The sequence below is a fragment of the Clupea harengus genome, chromosome 10 (assembly GCF_900700415.2).
Source record: "Clupea harengus chromosome 10, Ch_v2.0.2, whole genome shotgun sequence".
Classification (NCBI taxonomy): Eukaryota; Metazoa; Chordata; class Actinopteri; order Clupeiformes; family Clupeidae; genus Clupea; species Clupea harengus.
The window spans coordinates 19,939,634-19,959,707 of record NC_045161.1 but is presented as its reverse complement, the minus strand read 5'-3'; the positions used below and the strand labels follow the sequence as shown (position 1 = coordinate 19,959,707).

Below are 20,074 nucleotides of genomic sequence, written 5' to 3'. Positions count from 1 at the left end.
ACGTTGCATATGACTGAATTCTGTTTGTACCAGTTACACACTGCTGTTGCAAACCTAAAACACTTTTAGCAATTCTACTTCTCAGTGATTAGAGTAGTGTAAGTGAAGTACACAGAGAAAGTGCAAATATACAATAAATTCACCAAACACTGCACAAGACCAATGCTGCAGACTGATGAAAATATAATTGATTTCTCTCCATATACCCAAATCAGTCACCTCCACCTCGGCCTCTGGCATGGCCTCCGCCTCTTCCTCCTTCTCCTCCTCCGTGGCTTCGCCCTCTCACCCTCACTCTTTTTCTTCTGACTCCTTCCATTTTGGTTGAAGACAGATTAACTCATCTGCTGCATTTCTACAGTGCTTAAACCGGTTTGGTGTGTCTACAATTAAGCAATTATGTGTTTGCGCACTTGATGGCTGTGTTTAACCATTGGCTCAAAGGTGTGGTAATTTGACAGTCAGTGCTTTGGAATTGCAAGGAAGTGACATCTTGATATACTTCTGTGTCTAATGTATACAAGTGTGTTTAGTGTTTTGCAAATCACTTGTGTGTATTGTTTCGCAAAAAGTGTGATGTTGACATGTGCTTATAGTGGTGCAAATCTGGACCAATGTTTTGCTCCTTGAGTGAAGGTTTTGATAATTGTGTAATACTTTTGATTTTAGTGTTTATCCAATCGTAAAAAACTGTAAACCTAAATTATTACCCAAAACATTCATATGAACGAGTTATTTATATGAACTACTTTTCCTTCTATTATAGGTCAAATAAAGTGCCTGAAGGTCTGTGTGTTTTACACTTCGTCTTATCGTGCCTGTAGCCAGCAGAGGTCGCCATTTGCTAAGAGTTCTCTTGACAACGAGAATCTGCGTCTGTCCTGACGATACCTCAGACTAAGGTCGTCATTGTGATGAGCGATATCTGAAGTGTTCACTACTCGTATTGCCTGATGGTGTGTAACACTCTGATAAAACACTTGAACGTGTGTAGTATTCTTGTAACAGTGTCGTCTTTCAGGGTTCTTGAAAGACGTGGCTTTAGTCAGAGCATCGGTATCTAAAGGAGCCCCCCCCCCCCCGGTCTCTGACTGAGTGGCAGCTATTTCAGGGCAGTTGCATCAGTGGCCTTGTGACCACCATGGCCAAGCCAGTTAAATCAAGAATTATCTTTTTCTTTTTTAAGTTTCTGGCAAACCTCATTTTCACTGACATTGTGGAAGCAAGGTTGTCATGTCACGTGATTTCGGCAGAGGTGACTTGTGTATCTGATAAGTCTGCTTTGGCTACTTATGTTTGGAGGTGAAACCTTCAGTGAGATAACTTAACTTTATGGCTGGTGACTCACACGTGCAGCTAGTTTGATTACCGGAAGGCCCCTTGCGAAGTCAAGGAGAAAGGCTAGGTCAGTTACTAGATAAGGTCTCAATCTGAATAGTTCATGTGTTCACCATTTGAGGGGTGGGTGGGGTAGACAGAATCAGTCGGAAAAACGTTCATTTTTTTCTCTTTTTTTTATTTTTTAGAAAAACAATACAAAAATCTGCAACAACAGTCATAAATTTTGCTTCGCGTGAACTGCGGTCAGTCACCTGGTACAGTAAAGTGCTTCAAATCAATGTTTCTGTTTCCCAAGATGAACATTTCCAAAAGAAAAAAGAAAAAAAAACGTCCCATGAGGATTTGGGGTCAGGAAATGAACAGCGCCAGAAACCAGAGCATTAAGAACACTCAAGAGTAGTTGCCCAGAGGCCAGAGAATCAGACAGATACAAAAATGTTTCAAAACCAAGAATTCAGAACAAGTACATAAAAAAAAAAAATGAAGCTTTTATCATTCTGAGTGACACTCAGTTTTTAAAGTTGGGCTACATTCATCTAGCTGGGAGGAGAATACTCAACCAGAGCCTTGGTGAACTGTTGCCCAACACTTAAGTCTAAAAATAAACATTGACAACTCCTCCCATCTCTTCTGGTTCAAGGCAGTCCAACACTAAATGCAATGGACAAAGAGTGGCATCTGGAAGACCTTTTACCCAAGTGTTGTTAAGCCAAATACCACCGACTTTTGTGCACAGGAAAACTCCTGATTAAAGCCCAGGACTCGGGGAAGAATCCATAAATGGTGTTTTAAATCATCATGGACAAAACATTAAGGGCAAAAAAAAAATTAAAATACTGAACTGAAGTGGTAGAAGTTACTGTCAAAACCAGAGATAGCCTTCTTCAGCTTATGAATGCTTTGTTCAGATTCTTTTTTTTTTTTTAAAGCAAGGAAGTTTCCCAAGCAAAATTTGAGGAAACAGCTGCATAAACATTTCAAGTAAGTCTTACTATAAGACATAAACACCCACAAAGATGAGACTGTAGAAAGGATTTTTTAAAAAAGGTTTACAATCAGTGTCCTGTCATCAGCGTTTCTATGCAGAGTACCAAGCTGCAGCGTTGGCAATTCCCCCTCATTCAAAAGGATCTGCAAATGCTTGGGAGAGATTCCGTCGTCATGGTGAACGAGCACGCTAGAGCCCAGAGACACAGGAGAATCTGAACGGGGGTCTCGGACTTCTCAGAAGTGCAGACTTTGGCAATGGCAACGATGTCTGACAGATGGACATCTCCAGTCGAGACCATTTAAAGACCAACGGGACTTTCCCTCCACCCTCAAAAGATGGGATCATTGCCAACACTTGTCTTTAAACTAAATAATGAGGGAACACATCACATATTGCCTTCACTGGGCAATGCTCGTCATTCATCTCCTCCTCCTGAAAACAATCCTTCCTCACGACTCAGATCATTCGCTCCTGCTCACCACCTTCAACCTCCATCAATATTCAAGACCATTAACATTTAAAAAGAGAGAACTAAAAGAGAAAGCTTAAAAAAAAAAGAATATCTGGTGTTGCATCTGAACGACTGACAGCACCCACTTGTAGATAAAAGCTTAACATGAATGTCAAATCAGTGTGGCACAATGTGAATCTGACATGGAGTTGTCCCATCAACATAAGAAGTAAACCTTTAAAGGAACTTATACATGTCCGTAAAGCTACTTTTTCTTGGAAGACTTTTTTTTTTAGGTTTTTTTGTTTTTGTTTGTTTTTTGTTGTTGTTGTTGTTGTTGTTGGAATGCGTTCCATGTTTTAAATGTTTAAAACTATATTCCAAATTATTTCCTAGATCTGCCCCATCTCTCTCAGGTCATGGTAGATTCCCATCCTGGCAGCAATGGTTTCAAAACAAGCAATAATACCTGGGCTGTTGTCACCATGCCAAAGCTGTGTTCTCCCAATGTGAAAGTAAATCATTGATTTAAGTCACATCAGAAAAAAAATGTGCTTATCTTAACCTTTGAACACTTGGTGTATGGCGTCACTCACGCTGGGCAGCTTTGACTGCTCTCGTCTGAGTTCTCCTCAGTCTTAATGCTAAGGGGTTCAACGTTGGGCTTTTTAAGGGCATAGTCTCAACAATAATGTAACCTTCAATTACTTTCAATTTGCATTTTTCCCCTCAAAGAGGCACAGGGAGGACACCAATTAGCATGGTCTTCGAGTTTACCCTGCCTAATCAGACAGCATATGAGTTCAGTGGAGTCCCATAGACACATCATTTACAGTGCTAAGGACTGGCCTTCAATTCCAGATATTCGGGGTAGGGAGACTTAGCAATTATTACCATTATTATTCCACTGGAACCAATTTTCCTTTGGGATTAAAAATCTTACACCAACGTGTATGTTTCAATTAAACTAGAGACTCTAGTGCAAAATAATGGGCTTTATTTCTTCTGCCGGGCCTGTGGAAGTGAGGGGCAGGGCAGGGCAGGTGTGTTTCTGAGCGGGTGCTGCTGGACACCGGGCCGCGCGCGGGCGGGCAGAGGGCAGTAGTTGAGAGGAGGCTGCCGGGTACACCCACAGCAGCCGTACAGCAGGAATACATTCCACATCAACTCACTGTCCAGCATGGCCACAGGGAATGAAAACAAAAACAATTTAAAAATAAAAAATAAAAAAGCAAATTCACAGTGGATTCTTTCTATGGAAGCAGCAGCTGTGTGTGTGTGTGTGTGTGTGTGTGTGTGTGTGTGTGTGTGTGTGTGTGTGTGTGTGTTGAGGGGGGAGCTTTGGTGTATGAGCTTGCTTCCAATACTCTGCCATAGACTGGACTAATGAAGGCTACTTGTGCACTCAGTGCGAGTGTGTTACGGCCCACTGAGCGCCCTGGCCCTGCACCTCTGGCCACGCTGGACACGCCTGGCTCCTGTGCTTGTCAAAGTGCTAGAAGGAAGCAGAGGGCAGCCTGGTGTGTGTGTGTGTATATGGGTGTGCGCGCGCATGTGAGTGTGAATGTGTATGCATGTATGGGTGTGTGTGACTTGAAGCTCAGGTTCCAGGACTGCAGAGGTGTGGGCCAGGCATGGCTATGGGTCAGGCGGTGCTGAGGCTGTTTGGGGTAGGGGGGGGATTTGGGAGTTGTGGGGGTAAGAGCAGGGGCAGGGGGGTTGGTTTCAGGCACAGTCTCCCATGATGACGAGGGGGGCGAGGAGCTGGCGCAGCTCGTTGGCAGAGACGGGCGCACCCTTCAGGATGCTGCTGTGGCCATGACGACGCACCGCCAGCTTGGACTTGGAGGGTGGGGACAGGCGCATGGAGGCGGAGCCAGCCGTCACCACCTGAGGACTGGGCCCCTCCCCGTGCTGATGCTGCTCCTCCAGGTCCTCCTGCTCCGCCAGCTGCCGGTTCATGGCCACGGCCTTCCCAGCAAAGAAGGTCAGGTCCCGAGCACTGCTGTTCCTGGAAGGATGGAGGGAGGAGGGGGAGAGAGAGAGAGGGGGGGAGAGAGAGAGAGAGGGTGAGTCAGGGGTCGGGGGATCACGTTTCTCTTATCAGTAGATAAGGAAGCCCGGGCTGATACGGTGAGAAAGGCAAACAAAGGGTAACACTAGCGTTGGCTTACCTCTGCAGTAGAATGGAGGATGTAGGGGTATTGATAGCACCCTAGGGTAGGAGAGAGAGAGAGAGAGAGAGAGAGAGAGAGACACACAGGTGTTACACTCCCAACATGGCCATAGCGTGATGTGATTGTGTGTGTGACGTGTGTGGAGAGAGAGAGTGTGTGTGTGTGTGTGTGTGTGTGGGGAAAGAGGGCTAGATGGTGAGGGAGGGTATGTGTGTGAGGAGAGGGCTAGAGGGTGTGTGTGTGTGTGTGTGTGTGTGTGTGTGTAAAGAGGGCTAGAGGGTGAGGGAGGGTGTGTGTGGGGGGAAAGAGGGCTAGAGTGAGGGTGTGTGTGTGTGTGGCTGGAGTCTGCTTACCCTGCGCACCCAAGGGTGCTGTAGAACCTGAGCAGCGCTGAGGCGGAGCTTGGCGTCCCGCACCAGCAGTCTGGAGATGAGGTCTTTGGCACTGGGGGAGATGTGGGCCCACTCCTTCGCGGGGAACTCGTACTTCCCCTCCTGGATGCTCTCAAACAGCGTGTTCTGGACCAGACCACAGGGAACCACAAGGTTAGTCAGAGTCCAACACTAGCTTTTTAGAGCCACTCCAGCTAGTCACTCTTCAATAGTGAAGTGAGGAAGAGGCGTCAACTCAACAGCGATTCTTCACACCTCAACAGGCCCATCTCACGTAGGCAGAGAGATGTAGAGCAGCACTACCCTTTCCTACAGAAAGCCACCAGTAAGAGCATTCTTTATGGCATATGCAGGGCCCTTAAATCAACACCCTCAAAGTCAAGGCTGTTTTTGCTCCACTGTATGAAACTAAGAGAGCTGGCCCTGCACTCATCTGCTGGTATAAACACCCCATTCTCTCGTGTGCAGCTCTACTGAACACTGACCTCCACAAGACCACTAATGTAACACACGTACACGCACACGCACACGCACACGAAGAGGCCAAACAAAGGCGGTGCGTTTCTGTAACTGCGTTCTGCCACGAGGGCCAGGGCGGGTAAAAACATGTGCGCCGTCAAACATTTCAAACTGTACCAGCCGTTAGCCTTGGGACGGCCCCTTAATGCTCTTCTGTGGGCAGAGCAGGCCCAACGGGGGCCTTGGCACAGTCACATAATCCTTACGGAGTGACTAGATGTAGTCCAACGCAGCCATTACAGGCAGGAACTAGGTCGTGGCAGTAACATGATTGAGGCGTTTGCATGCAGTACATTTCAGCACTTTTGCAAACCCCCCCCCCCCCCCCCCCCCCGCTTCACCCGTGCAAAATCGCATTACCCATAAGAAATCAGTCGACGGTGTTGACATAACTTTGTGTGCTTAAAGTCTAATCCTTATTTGAGACAGGGCTGGGGCATTAGGGTGCATGTAGAGTTGCTTTAATTCTTCATGGTAACTTGGGCAATACTTCAATACTTGGTGCACCCACTGAAGTATATATATGTTGTGTTCTACCATGTTGTGTAAAACACTACTGCACACGTGCTTCAGGGATCACTGGGGATAATCCCCTTTCAGAGTCCTATATCCAAAGAGTAAGACTGCAGGTGTGAGATCCTGAACCCAGTGGTGTGGTCTGAGCTCAGGTTTGGTGTGTTGGCACCGCCGCCGGTCTCACCTGGCATGTGTGGCACGGCTCGCCCATCTCCCAGCCACAGTCGCTGCCGCAGCGGCCCACGAAGGGCGGGTAGCCGCTCAGCATGATGTAGAGGATGACGCCCAGGCTCCACAGGTCACAGCGCTTGTCGTAGATGGTGGCCTCCTCACTGAAGGCCTCCACCACCTCAGGAGCCATGTACTCCGCAGAGCCACACTGGAGACAGAGAAGGGGGGGGGGGGGGGGAGCGTTATTATTTCAAAACTGAAGACAAACAATGTGCAAAGGCAGCAGTATGGTGAGTGGTCACAGAGGAGTCACACACACACACAGGGGAAATGAGTCCCCTTGGCTTGGCTGACAGCCTTCCTGAGCTCCCTACTAAAGTCTCCTCTAATTGGTCCCCCCTGACCGGACCGCATTCCTGCGCTCAGCTGACTACTCGTGGCCCTGGGGTAGCGCGAGTCACACGGCAGCCAGCCGAGTCTCCAGGGCAGGGGGGCCACAGAGAGGGCCACGGGGCAGACTAGCTGCTGCTAACAGACTGGCGCCACACACACACACACACACACACACACACACACACAGGTTTGCATGCAAGCACAAACTCACACACACACTTGCAAACTCACACAAACTTTTAGCACGCAAGCATAAGATCAAATCCCCCCCCCTCCCCCTCAAGAGAGAGTTCAATGGGCCGGTATGGTGTGCTACGGAGGCTGGAGCAGCAGGCGTGGAGGCGTTGGTGGAACAGAACAGAACAGAACAGGACACACCAGACGTGACCGCAGGCAGCAGATGGGGCCTCTGAGCCTAGGCTTAGGATGAGGACGAGGACGGCCGGGTGAATCATGGAGGTTTTTTTGAGCACTCAGCTGAACGCGGAGGCTGAATAGACGAGACGCGGGGGGGTTGCGGGGGGGTGAGCGCCTGCCTGCACCAGGACAGACTGAAATGAGGCCAAGCACTCCACTCTACTCCCTGCACAGGAAAAGAGGATTGGCCGCTCCAGGAAAAGCCCTGCTCTGCAGCCGGCCAGGACACGCACACACCGTTACGTAACTTCCAGAGCACCATGAATGAATAAAAAATAATTTAAAAACAAACACACAGCTAATGACTTTAAATGCCAGCTGGGGGGCAGGGGGGCTTGCAAGTTCAGGGGGCCAGCAGAATGGAGGAGTTTCATAAGAGGGAAGCGCAGAAGAGCACAGCGTTTTGGACTCTCCGTCCTCCCTCCCTCCCTCCCCTCCAGCAGGCACCGACTGTAGCCAAGAGTTTCAAAATTCTCACTGGAGCTGGGACTTCAGCATTGCGCTGGTGTGTGACTATTCTACGAAAGGCCTGGCCGTGCTCTTACTAACGCTTCAGTTCAGCTTGGGCAATACTCCCTTCAGGGACAGAAAATAAATCAATTACATGGATTTCTTTATCGTTCAATCCATTAAATCCACTAAAATAGACGACTGTGAAAAACACAAGCAGCATGTTTTTTCCTCTGTGAATTGTACAGTCTTGTACAGTCTCTTGTGACTCCGGGTGCCGAATAGATGATGTTGTTTATGTCCATAAGAGGAGGCTGTGTGTGTGTGTGTGTGTGTGTGTGTGTCGAGGGCAGGATGAGGGTGCTTTTGTTCTCCCCAGGCCAGCTGTCCCCCTGGCTGGCCCCGCCCCGCCTGCCGCTGCTGATGCGGCCTTATGTAATGGAGCTTTCGCAGTGCAGGAATCCAGGCCTGGCCAGACAAAGAAACCCACTGTTGCTCAGCTGTACGGCCCACCATCCCCCCACTGTCTTGCGCACACACACACACGCCTAGCGCTGCTTCTGCCTTCAGTGAAAAGCCAACTACCCCCACCGCCTCTCAGACAGCAGATTCAGGTCACTGTGTTTCGTTTAGTCACAGAACCTCCAGAAGACATGAAAACAAAAACAGAGGAGGAGGACGGTGAACATCCCAGACTCTGAACATCCCTGCGGTAGCAGCAGCACGTTAGAGCAGCGAGGTGTGTGTGCCGCTGCAGGCAGGTCTCCCGTTCAGCAGCAGCCCAGTCTGGACCGACTCCAAGCGGGTCTGGAACACATCCGAACACTTCCCCCTCAGCTGCCATCGACATCAACACAACAGTCAGTCACAAGCAGTCAGCTTAAAAACCCCAGACACACCAAATTTAATTTCTGTGTGTGTGTGTGTGTGTGTGTATGTATGTGTGTGTATGTATGTACACACGTGTGTGTACATACATACATACATGTGTGTTTAGGTACGCATGTATGTATGTGTGTGTGTGTGTGTGTGTGTGTGTGTGTGTGTGTGTATAATGTGTGTGTTGGGGGTTGCTGCTAAGTCATACGAGGTGCCAGGCTGCTACTGTAAAGGAGCCATGTTCTTGCATCAGTTCTCTGTGTGACGCAGAAGCCAGGCTGCTGATCAGCTGGCCAAGGACACACACACACACACAGACGGGAACAGAACGGGACGGATCAACCTGCGGCAGATCGGGGAGGAACGGCTGGGGCTTTCCAGGCCGCCCGCATAGCAACAGCATAGCGACGCAGCAGAAACACATGCCACAGAAAAAGAGGAAACTGTACAGTGAGTGTGTCCCCAGGGCTGAATGCACACACACACACACACACACACACACACACACACACACAGGAAGCCACATGTGGCTGTTTCTGAGAAGCCGAGGGTGGTTCAGTGAAATTCAAGCCCTCACCTGCCCTGCAGAAACACACTTGCCCAGAGAAACTCAAGAGACCAATCCGGGCCAAGGCGCCCCCGTATTCCCACAGCAGGCTTGGCACAGCCACAACAAACACAACCTTTGCTACACTTCAGCTCGAAGGAGGCAGAGGGGTTTGAGGGAAAAAAAAAAAAGTATCTGATAAGATTGTCCCTGGAAAGAAGCCCCAGAATAACAAGCAGAGCGCATGAGCAAAGAGCACTGGGACCTCCCCCTCCCCCTCCCTCCCAGCCAGCCAATCAGGGAGCAGTTGCTAGGTGCAGGAAGAGGTGGTGGTGGTGGTTGCAACACAGAGCCTACTGGGCAGTGTCTGAGAGAGCTATCCGTCTTTGTTTTGACTTCTCGCACACAATGGAGGACGCAAACAGACAGAGAACATAGGAGCCGAGAAGGAGAGAAAAGAGGAGAGAAAAGGGAAATAAAAAACAGAAGGGGGAGGAGGGGGGGGCTTTTCGGTGTCAACCCTTTCTCTCTTTGTGGTTTGTTTTCAAACAGTAGATCAAGTCAGGAAGACACCCGAGGAAAGTGCAGAGAAAGGAGAAGTACAGTTCCAGCAACACTGTTTGTCCCTCCTCTCGTACCTCCTCTCAACCCTCCTGGAGCGAGGTTGTTGTTTGGCACTAAAAAGGAGGTTGCGCAAGCATGTTCCATACCCTTCTCCTCTAAGAGGCCTCCGCTTAGAGGCACTTTCACTCAAAAACAAAATCACTGCCCCACACACAGCCGAGGTTAACATGGGGGAGGTTGCTTGGAGAATAAATGGCACGCTTCATGGTAGTCATGTCCTGCTCATCCAGCTCACATGATGCTGATCATTCACATGGAGCCATGCGGAGCCTCACAATGATTCAAATCTAGCCAGGGGACAGTAGACTGCTTCTTCAACAACACACACACTCCAGAGGACGGACACACACACACACACACACACACACACACACACACACACACACACACACACACACACACACACACACACACACACACACACACACACACACACACACACACACACACACACACACACACACACACACACACACACACACACACACACACACACACACACACACACACACACACACACACACACACACACACACACAACGCAGCTCCAATCTTTCCTAAGAGGAGAGGAAGAGCAGAGCGATTGAGAGCTCGGGTTACTCCCAAAACAACACATAGCCCCCTAAGCTCTCGCATTCATTCATTCATTCATTCATTCATCCATCCATCCATTCCTACACTCCTCCTCCTGCCTCTCTCTATCCCTCTTCACCTGTTAACTTCTGTCACACTCCACCACAGAGCCACATGATTACAGACCTTCATTCACACACACACACACACACACACACACACACACACACACACACACACACACACACATATCAACAAACCCCAGCACACACACACACACACACACACACACACACACCCACCCACGCTGAGGACAATCTACATTTAGCTTTGCCTTTGACCGTTAGAAGCAGCGGGATCAGGGTGGGGCTGCTGAGTCGGCCCACGTGCCACCACCTTCACAGATACAGTGCCGGACGTTAGCGCCGATGATTGACAGCGATAACACAAACACTGGGCTGGATCTGTGGCCCGGGGCGCTATCAGGCCTCCAAGGCTGGGGAAGGAGCAGTGAGACACACCACTGAGAATGCTCTTATCAGGGCCAGAGCCCAATCTCCCAGAGCTCTCAGCCATAACATTTCAAAGTCCTTGGCCCCACCGTCCAATGAGGAGGCCCCGTCTAAGTAGCACCACCGGGCCCTGTCCACTCCCATCGCAGTGAGCTTCGCTCCGATAAACAGGGTTGGGCAGTTTTACAATGCCGCTCCAGCAGAGCAGGATGAGTCACCCGACCGCACGTAACCCTGCAGGCTCACTCACACCACACCAGCCTGCTCTCCACAGTTGAGGCTCGCAAGATTTGCAGCTCCTATATCTAAACTCCAGGTCAGAATAAAATTAGCACAGGGGGCAACCTGCCACACACACACACACACACACACACACACACACACACACACACACACACACACACACACACACACACACACACACACACACACACACACACACACACACACGACTTACAGGGGTCAGCAGCTCTGGGGTGGAGATGGGAGAGCTGTCGCTGTTGAGCTTGATGCCACTACCCAGGTCAAAGTCACAGATTTTAACAGGGGAGATCTGTGGGGGGGGGGGAACCAGAGGACAAATGAATAAGTTACTTAAATGCAGTTTTAAAGGCCTGGTTCACTCTGGGTAAAGGTCTGATGAATGATTAAACGTGGAAGGACAGGGACTCACGTGATGTTCATGTTCACAGAGGATGTTCTCCGGTTTCAGGTCTCGATGGGCCATTCCTATGAACAACAAGGAGCGGGTCAGTCTTCTTCACTCTTACCATTTTCACAGGGGTGTGTGTGTTTGAATTGTGTGTGTGTCCTGAGACTGAATCACTTTTGTACCCTTCTGGCATAAGTGACCACTGGCAGAGGAGTGACCCTTCACCCTGCTATCAGCTTCTGGCCCAATCGCAGGCACGTGAAATGCTTTTAGCCCGCCAGCTATTCCTACCCAGAACTCCAGGGGCAGCCCCCAGTCCCCCAGTCCAGCCATGGCCGCCTCACAGATCAACTTTCACACTGTCACCTACCCAATCAGGCCCTCCACACACACACATCTACTCTAATAAAGCCAGCCCAATTTAGCTCTCCAGTAACACCCTGCCCCACACACACCCACACCGGGAACTATCTTGCCTTTATTATGGAGGAAGTCCAGAGCACTGGCAATGTCCTGCACCACAATGCTGGCCTCCTGCTCGGTGAAGTTTCGTCTCCTGTGGATGTGAGCCAGAACTGAACCTGAGGAGAGGGAGAGAGAGCGGGATCCGTTTATGGGTCATCACAACAGGACTGCCTTCACTGCTACCTACAGGAATACACAGCTTAGGGCCACGGTCAAACTACTCAACCCACCTCCTCTCAGCTTCTCAAACACCAGGTAGAACTTCTCCTCTTCCTCAAAGAACTCCACCAGCTCCAGAATGTTTCTGTTTGGGAGCATCAGAGGAAGCCATGGTTGGGTAAACTCATCAGAGCCTTTGAGCAACTACTGCAGGGCAATGCTTGAGCGTGAGCGTGTGTGTGTTTGAGTGTGTTTTACCTGTGTCCCTGGCACTGATAGAGCATCTCCACCTCCCGGAACACTCGGCTGCGACTGTGTCCAGGTCTCTTCTCAATTATCTGCATTTCAGAAAAAGAAATTTAACGTTACGGTCAAATATTTAAAAAAAGTGCACCATTCCTATTCTGTACAACACGGTTCTCATTTCCCGTCAACATCTGAAAGTTTGTTACAAACTCACATTCCGCCGCTTCAGGCCCTCTTCCCCCTCCCCCACATAAACCAGTCCACCAGAACAGCCCTACCCTACTGCCCCCACTGGTTCTCCTACCCCTAGGCAGGAAACCAGCACAGGGGCAGGGCACTGCACAGCAAACAGATTTTTTTTCACCTGACCTATATTTTAGCCCAGGGCCACTAAGACGGTATAGAACAGGAAGGGAGAGCAGGTCACTTGAGCTTCCCCACACGTGAACTATATATAGGGACGCAGGGCCCCACAGCAGCAGCATGCAGCAGGACAATGTGAGGAGAGAGAGAGAGAGAGAGAGAGAGAGAGAGAGAGAGAGAGAGAGAGAGAGAGAGAGAGAGAGAGAGAGACAGACAGAGCTTCAATTACTCGCATTCCCAAAACGCTAGAGCTCAGTCTAAACAGCAACTTCAGCGGTTTACTGTTGAGCTGTTTCAGCGCTGCAGATTCACATTCACCAACCACGGGAGGGGGGGTTGAGAAGCGCTTCACTTTAAAAAGCTGTTCTTCCCTTGAAACGCTCATTTTCATTTTCAAAGTTTTGAAAACCACTGACAGCAGGGGAGTATATTTATTCTGTGGAGGTTTGGAGAGACGCATGTTTGCTGCAGAGCAGAGCAGTAAAGCGCAAAGGCCGGGGTGATCAAAGCCTGCAAGAGTGTTTGGGGTGGCCGGTCGGGGGCTACTCAGCCATGGCATTGGTCTCCGTCAAATGGACCCTTGTAAACATGCCGGCGAAGACGTGTGAGGACATCTGTGGCGTTGGCTTCTCAGCCTATTGTTTGGCCTCTGACACCCCACACCACCCCTTTCCATCCCCTAAATCCCCAGCGAGTGGGGGAGGGCTGGCCCCCCCCCCCCCCCCGAGACATCTGGTGGGAGTCGTCTGAGCCCCACTCCCGGCCTGAACTGGCCTCAAGTCTGCGGTCGGCTCCCTGCAACCCCCCACAATCCTGCCCATTCCACGCCACCTCCCCCACGCCTGCAAAAGTTACTTACAGCTCAAAGTATGCCTGGCCTGTTTTTAGCTAAGGGAACATGGCTCTTCCATGAAAGAGATGGAGTATCAGAAAACACATTTTCTACTACTATTCTACTAAAAGTTAAATGTTTTTAAAAATAAAAAGATCCTGCAACAAGCAACAATTTCCAGAGCAGGTCATTACCTGTGTTGCAACACACAGCAACAACAACAAAAGAAATCAAAACATTCAGTCTCATGTAAAAAAAAAAAAAATAATAATAATAAGTTAACCAAAAAGATCTTCTCAAGAATATCCAAACAGGTTGAGTGGAGCCTCCTGTTAAAAACAAACACACGCCCCTGGACTGAGGAGAAAGGCAACCCTCAGGTCATGACCCCGCCCCTGCCCCTCCGCTTGGCCACAGCTCTGTTTTTGCATAGCTGCCTGAACAGTGTTCCCGCCACTGTGATCCCTGCTGACCAATAAGAACGGGAGTAGAAGGGAATGTTTCCGCCCCCACGGCTCTGATTGGTTGGTGCACAGCACAGCACTAACAAAACAATGAAAGGAAGTTTCTCTGCTGAGCCAGCATTGTGGGGCCTTTTGCTTTCATGCCAGAAAAACACAGACCCGCATAATCATCACTCACTACCAGGAAAAAGAGCTGGACACTCGCCTCACTCGCGCACACACACACACACACAAATAAAACACACACATATTTCTGCCCATCAAGATGTAGTTCAATAGATACACACATATACCCAAATTCAGCCAACTTCACACGCCAACTTTTATACGTCACAGGCAAATATTAATGGGGTCATTACTATGTGTGTTGCCACTTGCAAATGCAACACCACCACACAAAGTGACCTGGCCTGGGCCCTAGTCTCAACTCAACCATCCAAAGTGACACGGCCTGGGCTCCAGCCTCAACATAACAGGAACTTGTCAAGGATGACCGTCTCTTATTCTTAGCCTGAGGGCAACTGGCACACAATAACACCACTTCTGTTTTTATGCAAAGACTCCACATCTTGCTTTCTGAACCAAAGAAACAATCTCATTAAAACGATGTATTACTTCCTCAGTCATTCCTGATTTAACATATATATTTATAGACAAACAGCATATTGGAAGTAATGCAGTATTATGGAAATAATTCAAATCTTACCTTGACAGCATATTCCTTGTTGGTAATTTGGCTGATACAGGTCTGGACTCGGGCATATGCACCCTCTCCTAGAATCTCTTCCTGAAGTCTGTACACATCTGAGGGAGGAAAAGGAATCCTCCATTAAGATCATCCTCCATAGTTAATTTATGACATATACACTTATCCTGGATGTTTACAACTCAATACACCTCCCCCACTCCCATTACTGGCTTAGAGGAGGAGCTTAGAGGATCTGGCACCATTTCACACACACAGGCATAAAATCACTTTTACTGCTGCTACGATCAACAAATGATAAGTCTACGGGTTAGCAATTCCATCCTGACTGACTCAATATTGTTCCACAGGTAGTTTGCTGGGACTTTCGTTAAGGATCCAAGTGACCCCCATGGCCTCCTACATACTAAATATACACTTCCTAGCATCACTGTGCCAACTTAAATGAGTGACTCACGAAAGTAAAGCATGACCATGACTGACTTCATGAGCAGTGTATACTCCAAAAAGTCATAAGTATACATGAATGCACATTAGACAAAATCACACTAGGGTGTCAAATATATCGGACACATCGGAACTCACCCTCAAATCGTCCAGTGAAGCTATCAGTTGCCCGGCATCTCTTCTTCTTCTTGTTTCTCTTCTTGGCATCTGGTATATCAATTGGCCGACTGGATGGCATGTCTACAGTTTCAAAAGGAGGAAAATGCTTATTTATGGAGGATGTAGTCTCAAGCCTGGGCTATATACACACACATGGTGGCAAATATAACACAGAAAGGCTGGCACAACATCAGGCAGGTTTTGTACTGCAACACTTGAATTTCTTCCCAATTTTGTATTGACGGCACATCAATTCTGAAAGAAACAGCCGTAAGCTATACGTTTTTGTTGTCGTTTTGTCTGTGCCTTCTGACCTTGCTATCAAGAAGTACTTACCAGGTCGGGCAGAGCAATCGAAATTGAAGGCCGAATCAAGGAGATGGGATCCTGTTTTGGAGAACTCATCGGATTCAAAGGGGTTTTGGCCCTAATAGGAACAAACAAAAACAGAATTTCTTGCTGATAAGTGTGATTACAGCATACTTTGCTAACTTTCAAAATTATAGTTATTTTCAATTACCATATAAAGGGACTTTAACACAAATTCGATCACCGTTTATCCTACTTCTCTCATTTTACGCATACTTTTCTTGTCATAGAAATAATGAAAAGAAACCTCACCTTAAATGAACGATGGAACCCAGTTACTTCTGTGGTCTTGTTTTGCACCATTTTGTCCTGGTTACGGGGCGACACGCTTGAGGTCTGTAGCGGTGGTCGAGATGTATGGCAATTTGCACTTATTCAAAAACAGGGACCTGTTTCAGAATCAATGCAGAGATCCCGGCGGTAGGTGGGTGACTGGTGTTTTAAACGGGAACCCTGTCCAAAGATACGAAAAACTTAAATTAGTCAAATAGTTATAATTCCATATATATTGCCAAATGCCATAACGTTACCGACTATTAACCCTTTCCTATATTCCATTTAGCTAGTACTGTGTATTTGTTAACATTAGTCAACTTTCTAAGAAATTAAAACGTTAACCTAAAAAAAATACCTACTTGAAATTACCCACCTACACTCCAACCATTGCGGATACATTTACCGCTTGCCTAGCTGTACAAGTTTGTTTACTGTCAGCGTTAACTTTTACCAGCGTTAAAATAACGTTAAACACAATCGTCTCAACCTAACGTTAGGAGACTTTTTGATGAGCCCGTGAGCATTCTCCACGGCTTTTCGGTAACTAAGCTAAGCTAACGTCAGCGTTCTGTGTCTGAAGTGAGATATACTTGCAAGCTAAGCTAGCAAGCTAGACATTAGCAATCCAACTCGCTGACGACTGATAGCCAACATAAACTGCGGTTTACCCTATCGCAGCAAAATGGTTACAATCAAGACTGTTATTCGACAACACATTTCAAGGAGTTCCCATACGTTGATGACATGTCTGCGGAGGCTAGTGTTGCTAACTTTGTCAGCCATCAGTAGCTAGCAACTTAGCTATCGATAGCTAGCTAAGTAACGTTAACCGTCATTGGACAAACAAGAATCACGATCTTTTTCAGACAATAAAACACTTTGCATAACATATGACGTTAACTACCAAACTTGTGATATAGCTAAATACAATGACTTTTACACAAAAGTACTGATCTCTTTCTTCAACATAACGTTAACGTTACCCCGTTGTTTTCTTTAAGGCTCCAGTCTTCACGCCGTTCTTTGACCCTCTGCTTTTAAAGCGCAGATGATGTCGACCGTACAGTCCTGCTGATGTTTTTCGTGGGGAAGGTGCTTGTTTATTAACAGCCCAGCCTTTTATAACCTCACGTACCTCTCCACCCCTCTCACTGGCTAATCCTGCCCCCTTTAGCTGTGAGCACAGCCCATCCCATCGCCTACGAGCACAACACTGCAATTCGAACAGACTGTTAGATCAGCTCTGTGGATGACGTAGACAGACCAGTGAGATCTGTACACAAGACCGCATTGCTTTGTGTTCCATCAAAAAAAAAAAAAACAGGGTTAAGCCTAGTTTCTCGCTACAAATTCGAAATCCAGTAGATGAAAAATATTTATTCAAGAAAATGTGAAATACAAACATCCTTTGTACAGGTATGGCAAATTGCCACACAATGTTCTTAATTAAGAGCTGGTACACCAGCAAGAAAGAAAATTCTTAAATGTAGGCCAACTGAATGGCATATTCAATAAATATTGTTATTAAGTTTAAAGTACTTAAAAAAAAATATGTACTCTTTATTGGCATCCATTGCCTGTTAAGATGCTTAAAGGGTGACTGTATCCTTAATCTAACCTATTTGTTCATACACATATAATATTACATGTATTCATTTAACAATTACCCTGGGTATATGCAACAATTCCTTTTTCAAATAAGTTGGTCATCACACATTCATGCCATTAAGATGCCTTCCTAGAAGTATATGCGTGTTGTCTTGTCATGTTTCATTGCAGAGCTGTGCATGTATGCAAGAACTGCATTCTGTCAGGGATATGATAATTAAAAATACCTTTGTCTTATGATTAAGTTATGACATTCCTAAAGTTTAAGCCTGCAGTATGACATATAAGGCATGATAAAAAGCCAGTCAATTCATGAATGATGTTTCACCTATGAATTTCTTACAACTTTGTATTTCTTAGCTGTCGATTTCTAACCTAACATTTTAAGACTGTTCTTCAGTAATGACAAACCTGTGTTGTCACTTCCTATTTAAACAGCTAGCAGAGTGCAAGTGCAAGTTTCTTTTTTATACTTTTTCTCCACATTCATGATTTGGCGTTCTTTTCTGCCTTTATTCTGTGCTTAGAGCATTTGCAAAAGTAAAGCACCTTGTGTCAACCTCTCAGTCTTTCGTTCCCCCTGTGTAACTGGCCTATATACACAACGCATTAAACCAGCAGCAAACATTACGCAAACTCCTGGCCCCTGCGCAGGCACGGCGGAGCACATGATGCAAGGCCAGTTTCTGTTGAAAAACAAGCCATCCGCCAGAGGAGCACGGGGTACTCCAGGGCAACGTGAATGGGGCCAACTTACAGGGCTTCACATAGCAACCAGATTCCTGCACAGACATGAATGGGATCGCAGAATCAATAACATTGCGCAAATTGCATGCGTGCTTTAGGGGTGTCTCATTCTCTGGCATATTGACTGAACTATGCAAAAAGGCTGTCGACCTTTGAAGAAAATAATGAACCGTTTTTTGTTACGAACAGATATAGTCTGGAATGAAGTTGCCCCGCGACATCAACAATCATCTCATATGTTTGTGTGACAACACATGACATGCCGCGCACACCTCTGGGACACAACTGGACAACTGGCCCTAACAGAGTGGAGAATTCCTGGGGTATTCACGTGCTGGAAACCATGTGAATGTTTGCATGAATGTATAAGGATGGGCAGGGGCGTTGTGTGTGTGTGTTATCTAGAGTGATATGTGTACACCAGTCATTGGTCCTATTCTATTACCTCTAGGCTGGTTGCATTTTCCGTAGAGTCAGCTTACAACACACCCACATACAGTTAAGATTTATATATACTTCTACACTTCCTTGAATGGTCTTCCTAGGTATAACAGCAAGCTGAGAAGCATCTGTTTCAAGTCTGTGTCTTCTCCATAGTGGACTAAAGTCACTTGAGAAGAAAATGAAATATGCAATCCTTTCAACATTCAGTAATAAAGGCTATATTCATGATTTTTCTGTAATTGTGACTCTTTTGTTGTATCCATGGACAAACCCCACTGGACCTATAGAATGAGACTGTGCTCCAAAACAAACTATGAACCAGAAGCCTTCATGCAAGCATGTAACATTCTCTGAACATACATGGGTAACAGATGGGTAGGACTAGGCCAAAGTGCCCTGGCCCTGTGCATGACTGCAGGACAAAATCTGAAAAGAGGCAAGTATTCCATAAAAAGTGCTAAAAATAAGATATTTTGAGCTTGTTTTCCCCTTTGTTGCTAAACAGCTTATTTCTCATATGCAAGAGTAACCAGAAGGATTCAACTTGCAAACATCAATGCACTGTAAATAGCTGTTAAGAATGTTTGAAGAGGGGACGTGTTTCATAGCACATGTCCACCGAACCACATGCCCAGAATTCGTTTGTCGGTATGTTATGCACAATGTTTCTCTCGATTGAATCATCTTTTCCTAGACTCGCCTACTTCCTCAAGCAAGCTCCGCCCCCCGATGGCTCACTTCAGGTTTTCTCGAATTGCGCAGGACATTCTAGAAGAGAACAACAACCGAATGGACTTTCCGGTTTTTGTCACGTAATACACGGAGAGAGGGAAGCGCAAGCCCTCAGTGGAGGATGGACGACTTATTCAAAGAGGAAGGACTGTTTTCTTTCACTTCCTAGGGCTACATCAGTAGTCCTCGCGAAGACTTTAGGCACATGTTGTTTATCAACCAGAAGGAGTCCTGCTCCTCCTTTCTTCTCCTTTCTTCTTAAACAAATCAGACTATCATGATCCAAGCGAGTTCATAGTGTGTCATGAGAGGACCTACGAGGATACTGTTACAATTACACCTATCTTATCAGCGTGATAGCAGTGCGCTGGAGATAAACCACGAAAAAATCATGGAAGAAAAAAATCCACACATGCTTGCTATAGACTGCTATAGATTCCGAGTATTTACAC

General features: G+C 47.1%; 1 protein-coding gene across 1 annotated transcript; it reads right to left on the bottom strand.

The window, feature by feature from the left end:
- Window positions 1-1,974: 1,974 nt before the first annotated feature.
- mknk2b (MAPK interacting serine/threonine kinase 2b) lies at window positions 1,975-17,207 on the bottom strand. Its single transcript, XM_012828254.3, has 14 exons — window positions 17,075-17,207; window positions 16,068-16,268; window positions 15,783-15,873; window positions 15,426-15,527; window positions 14,841-14,938; window positions 12,488-12,567; window positions 12,301-12,374; window positions 12,082-12,186; window positions 11,627-11,682; window positions 11,411-11,506; window positions 6,572-6,766; window positions 5,314-5,478; window positions 4,958-4,998; window positions 1,975-4,794 (listed from the first exon to the last, which is right to left on the bottom strand). Exons 2-14 carry the CDS (start codon window positions 16,116-16,118, stop codon window positions 4,509-4,511), a joined length of 1,440 nt encoding a protein of 479 aa, XP_012683708.1. The 5' UTR covers window positions 16,119-16,268; window positions 17,075-17,207; the 3' UTR covers window positions 1,975-4,508.
- Window positions 17,208-20,074: the final 2,867 nt, after the last annotated feature.

What these genes read in the sequence shown, in the direction of transcription:
- mknk2b (XM_012828254.3), bottom strand. Translation starts at nt 16,118, where the DNA reads ATGGTGCAAAACAAGACCACAGAAGTAACTGGGTTCCATCGTTCATTT. An exon ending in GGTTCCATCGTTCATTTAAG is followed by an intron (nt 15,874 to 16,067) that starts GTGAGGTTTCTT and finishes TGTTCCTATTAG; the next exon opens with GGCCAAAACCCCTTTGAATC. An exon ending in CTTCACTGGACGATTTGAGG is followed by an intron (nt 14,939 to 15,425) that starts GTGAGTTCCGAT and finishes TTCCTCCCTCAG; the next exon opens with ATGTGTACAGACTTCAGGAA.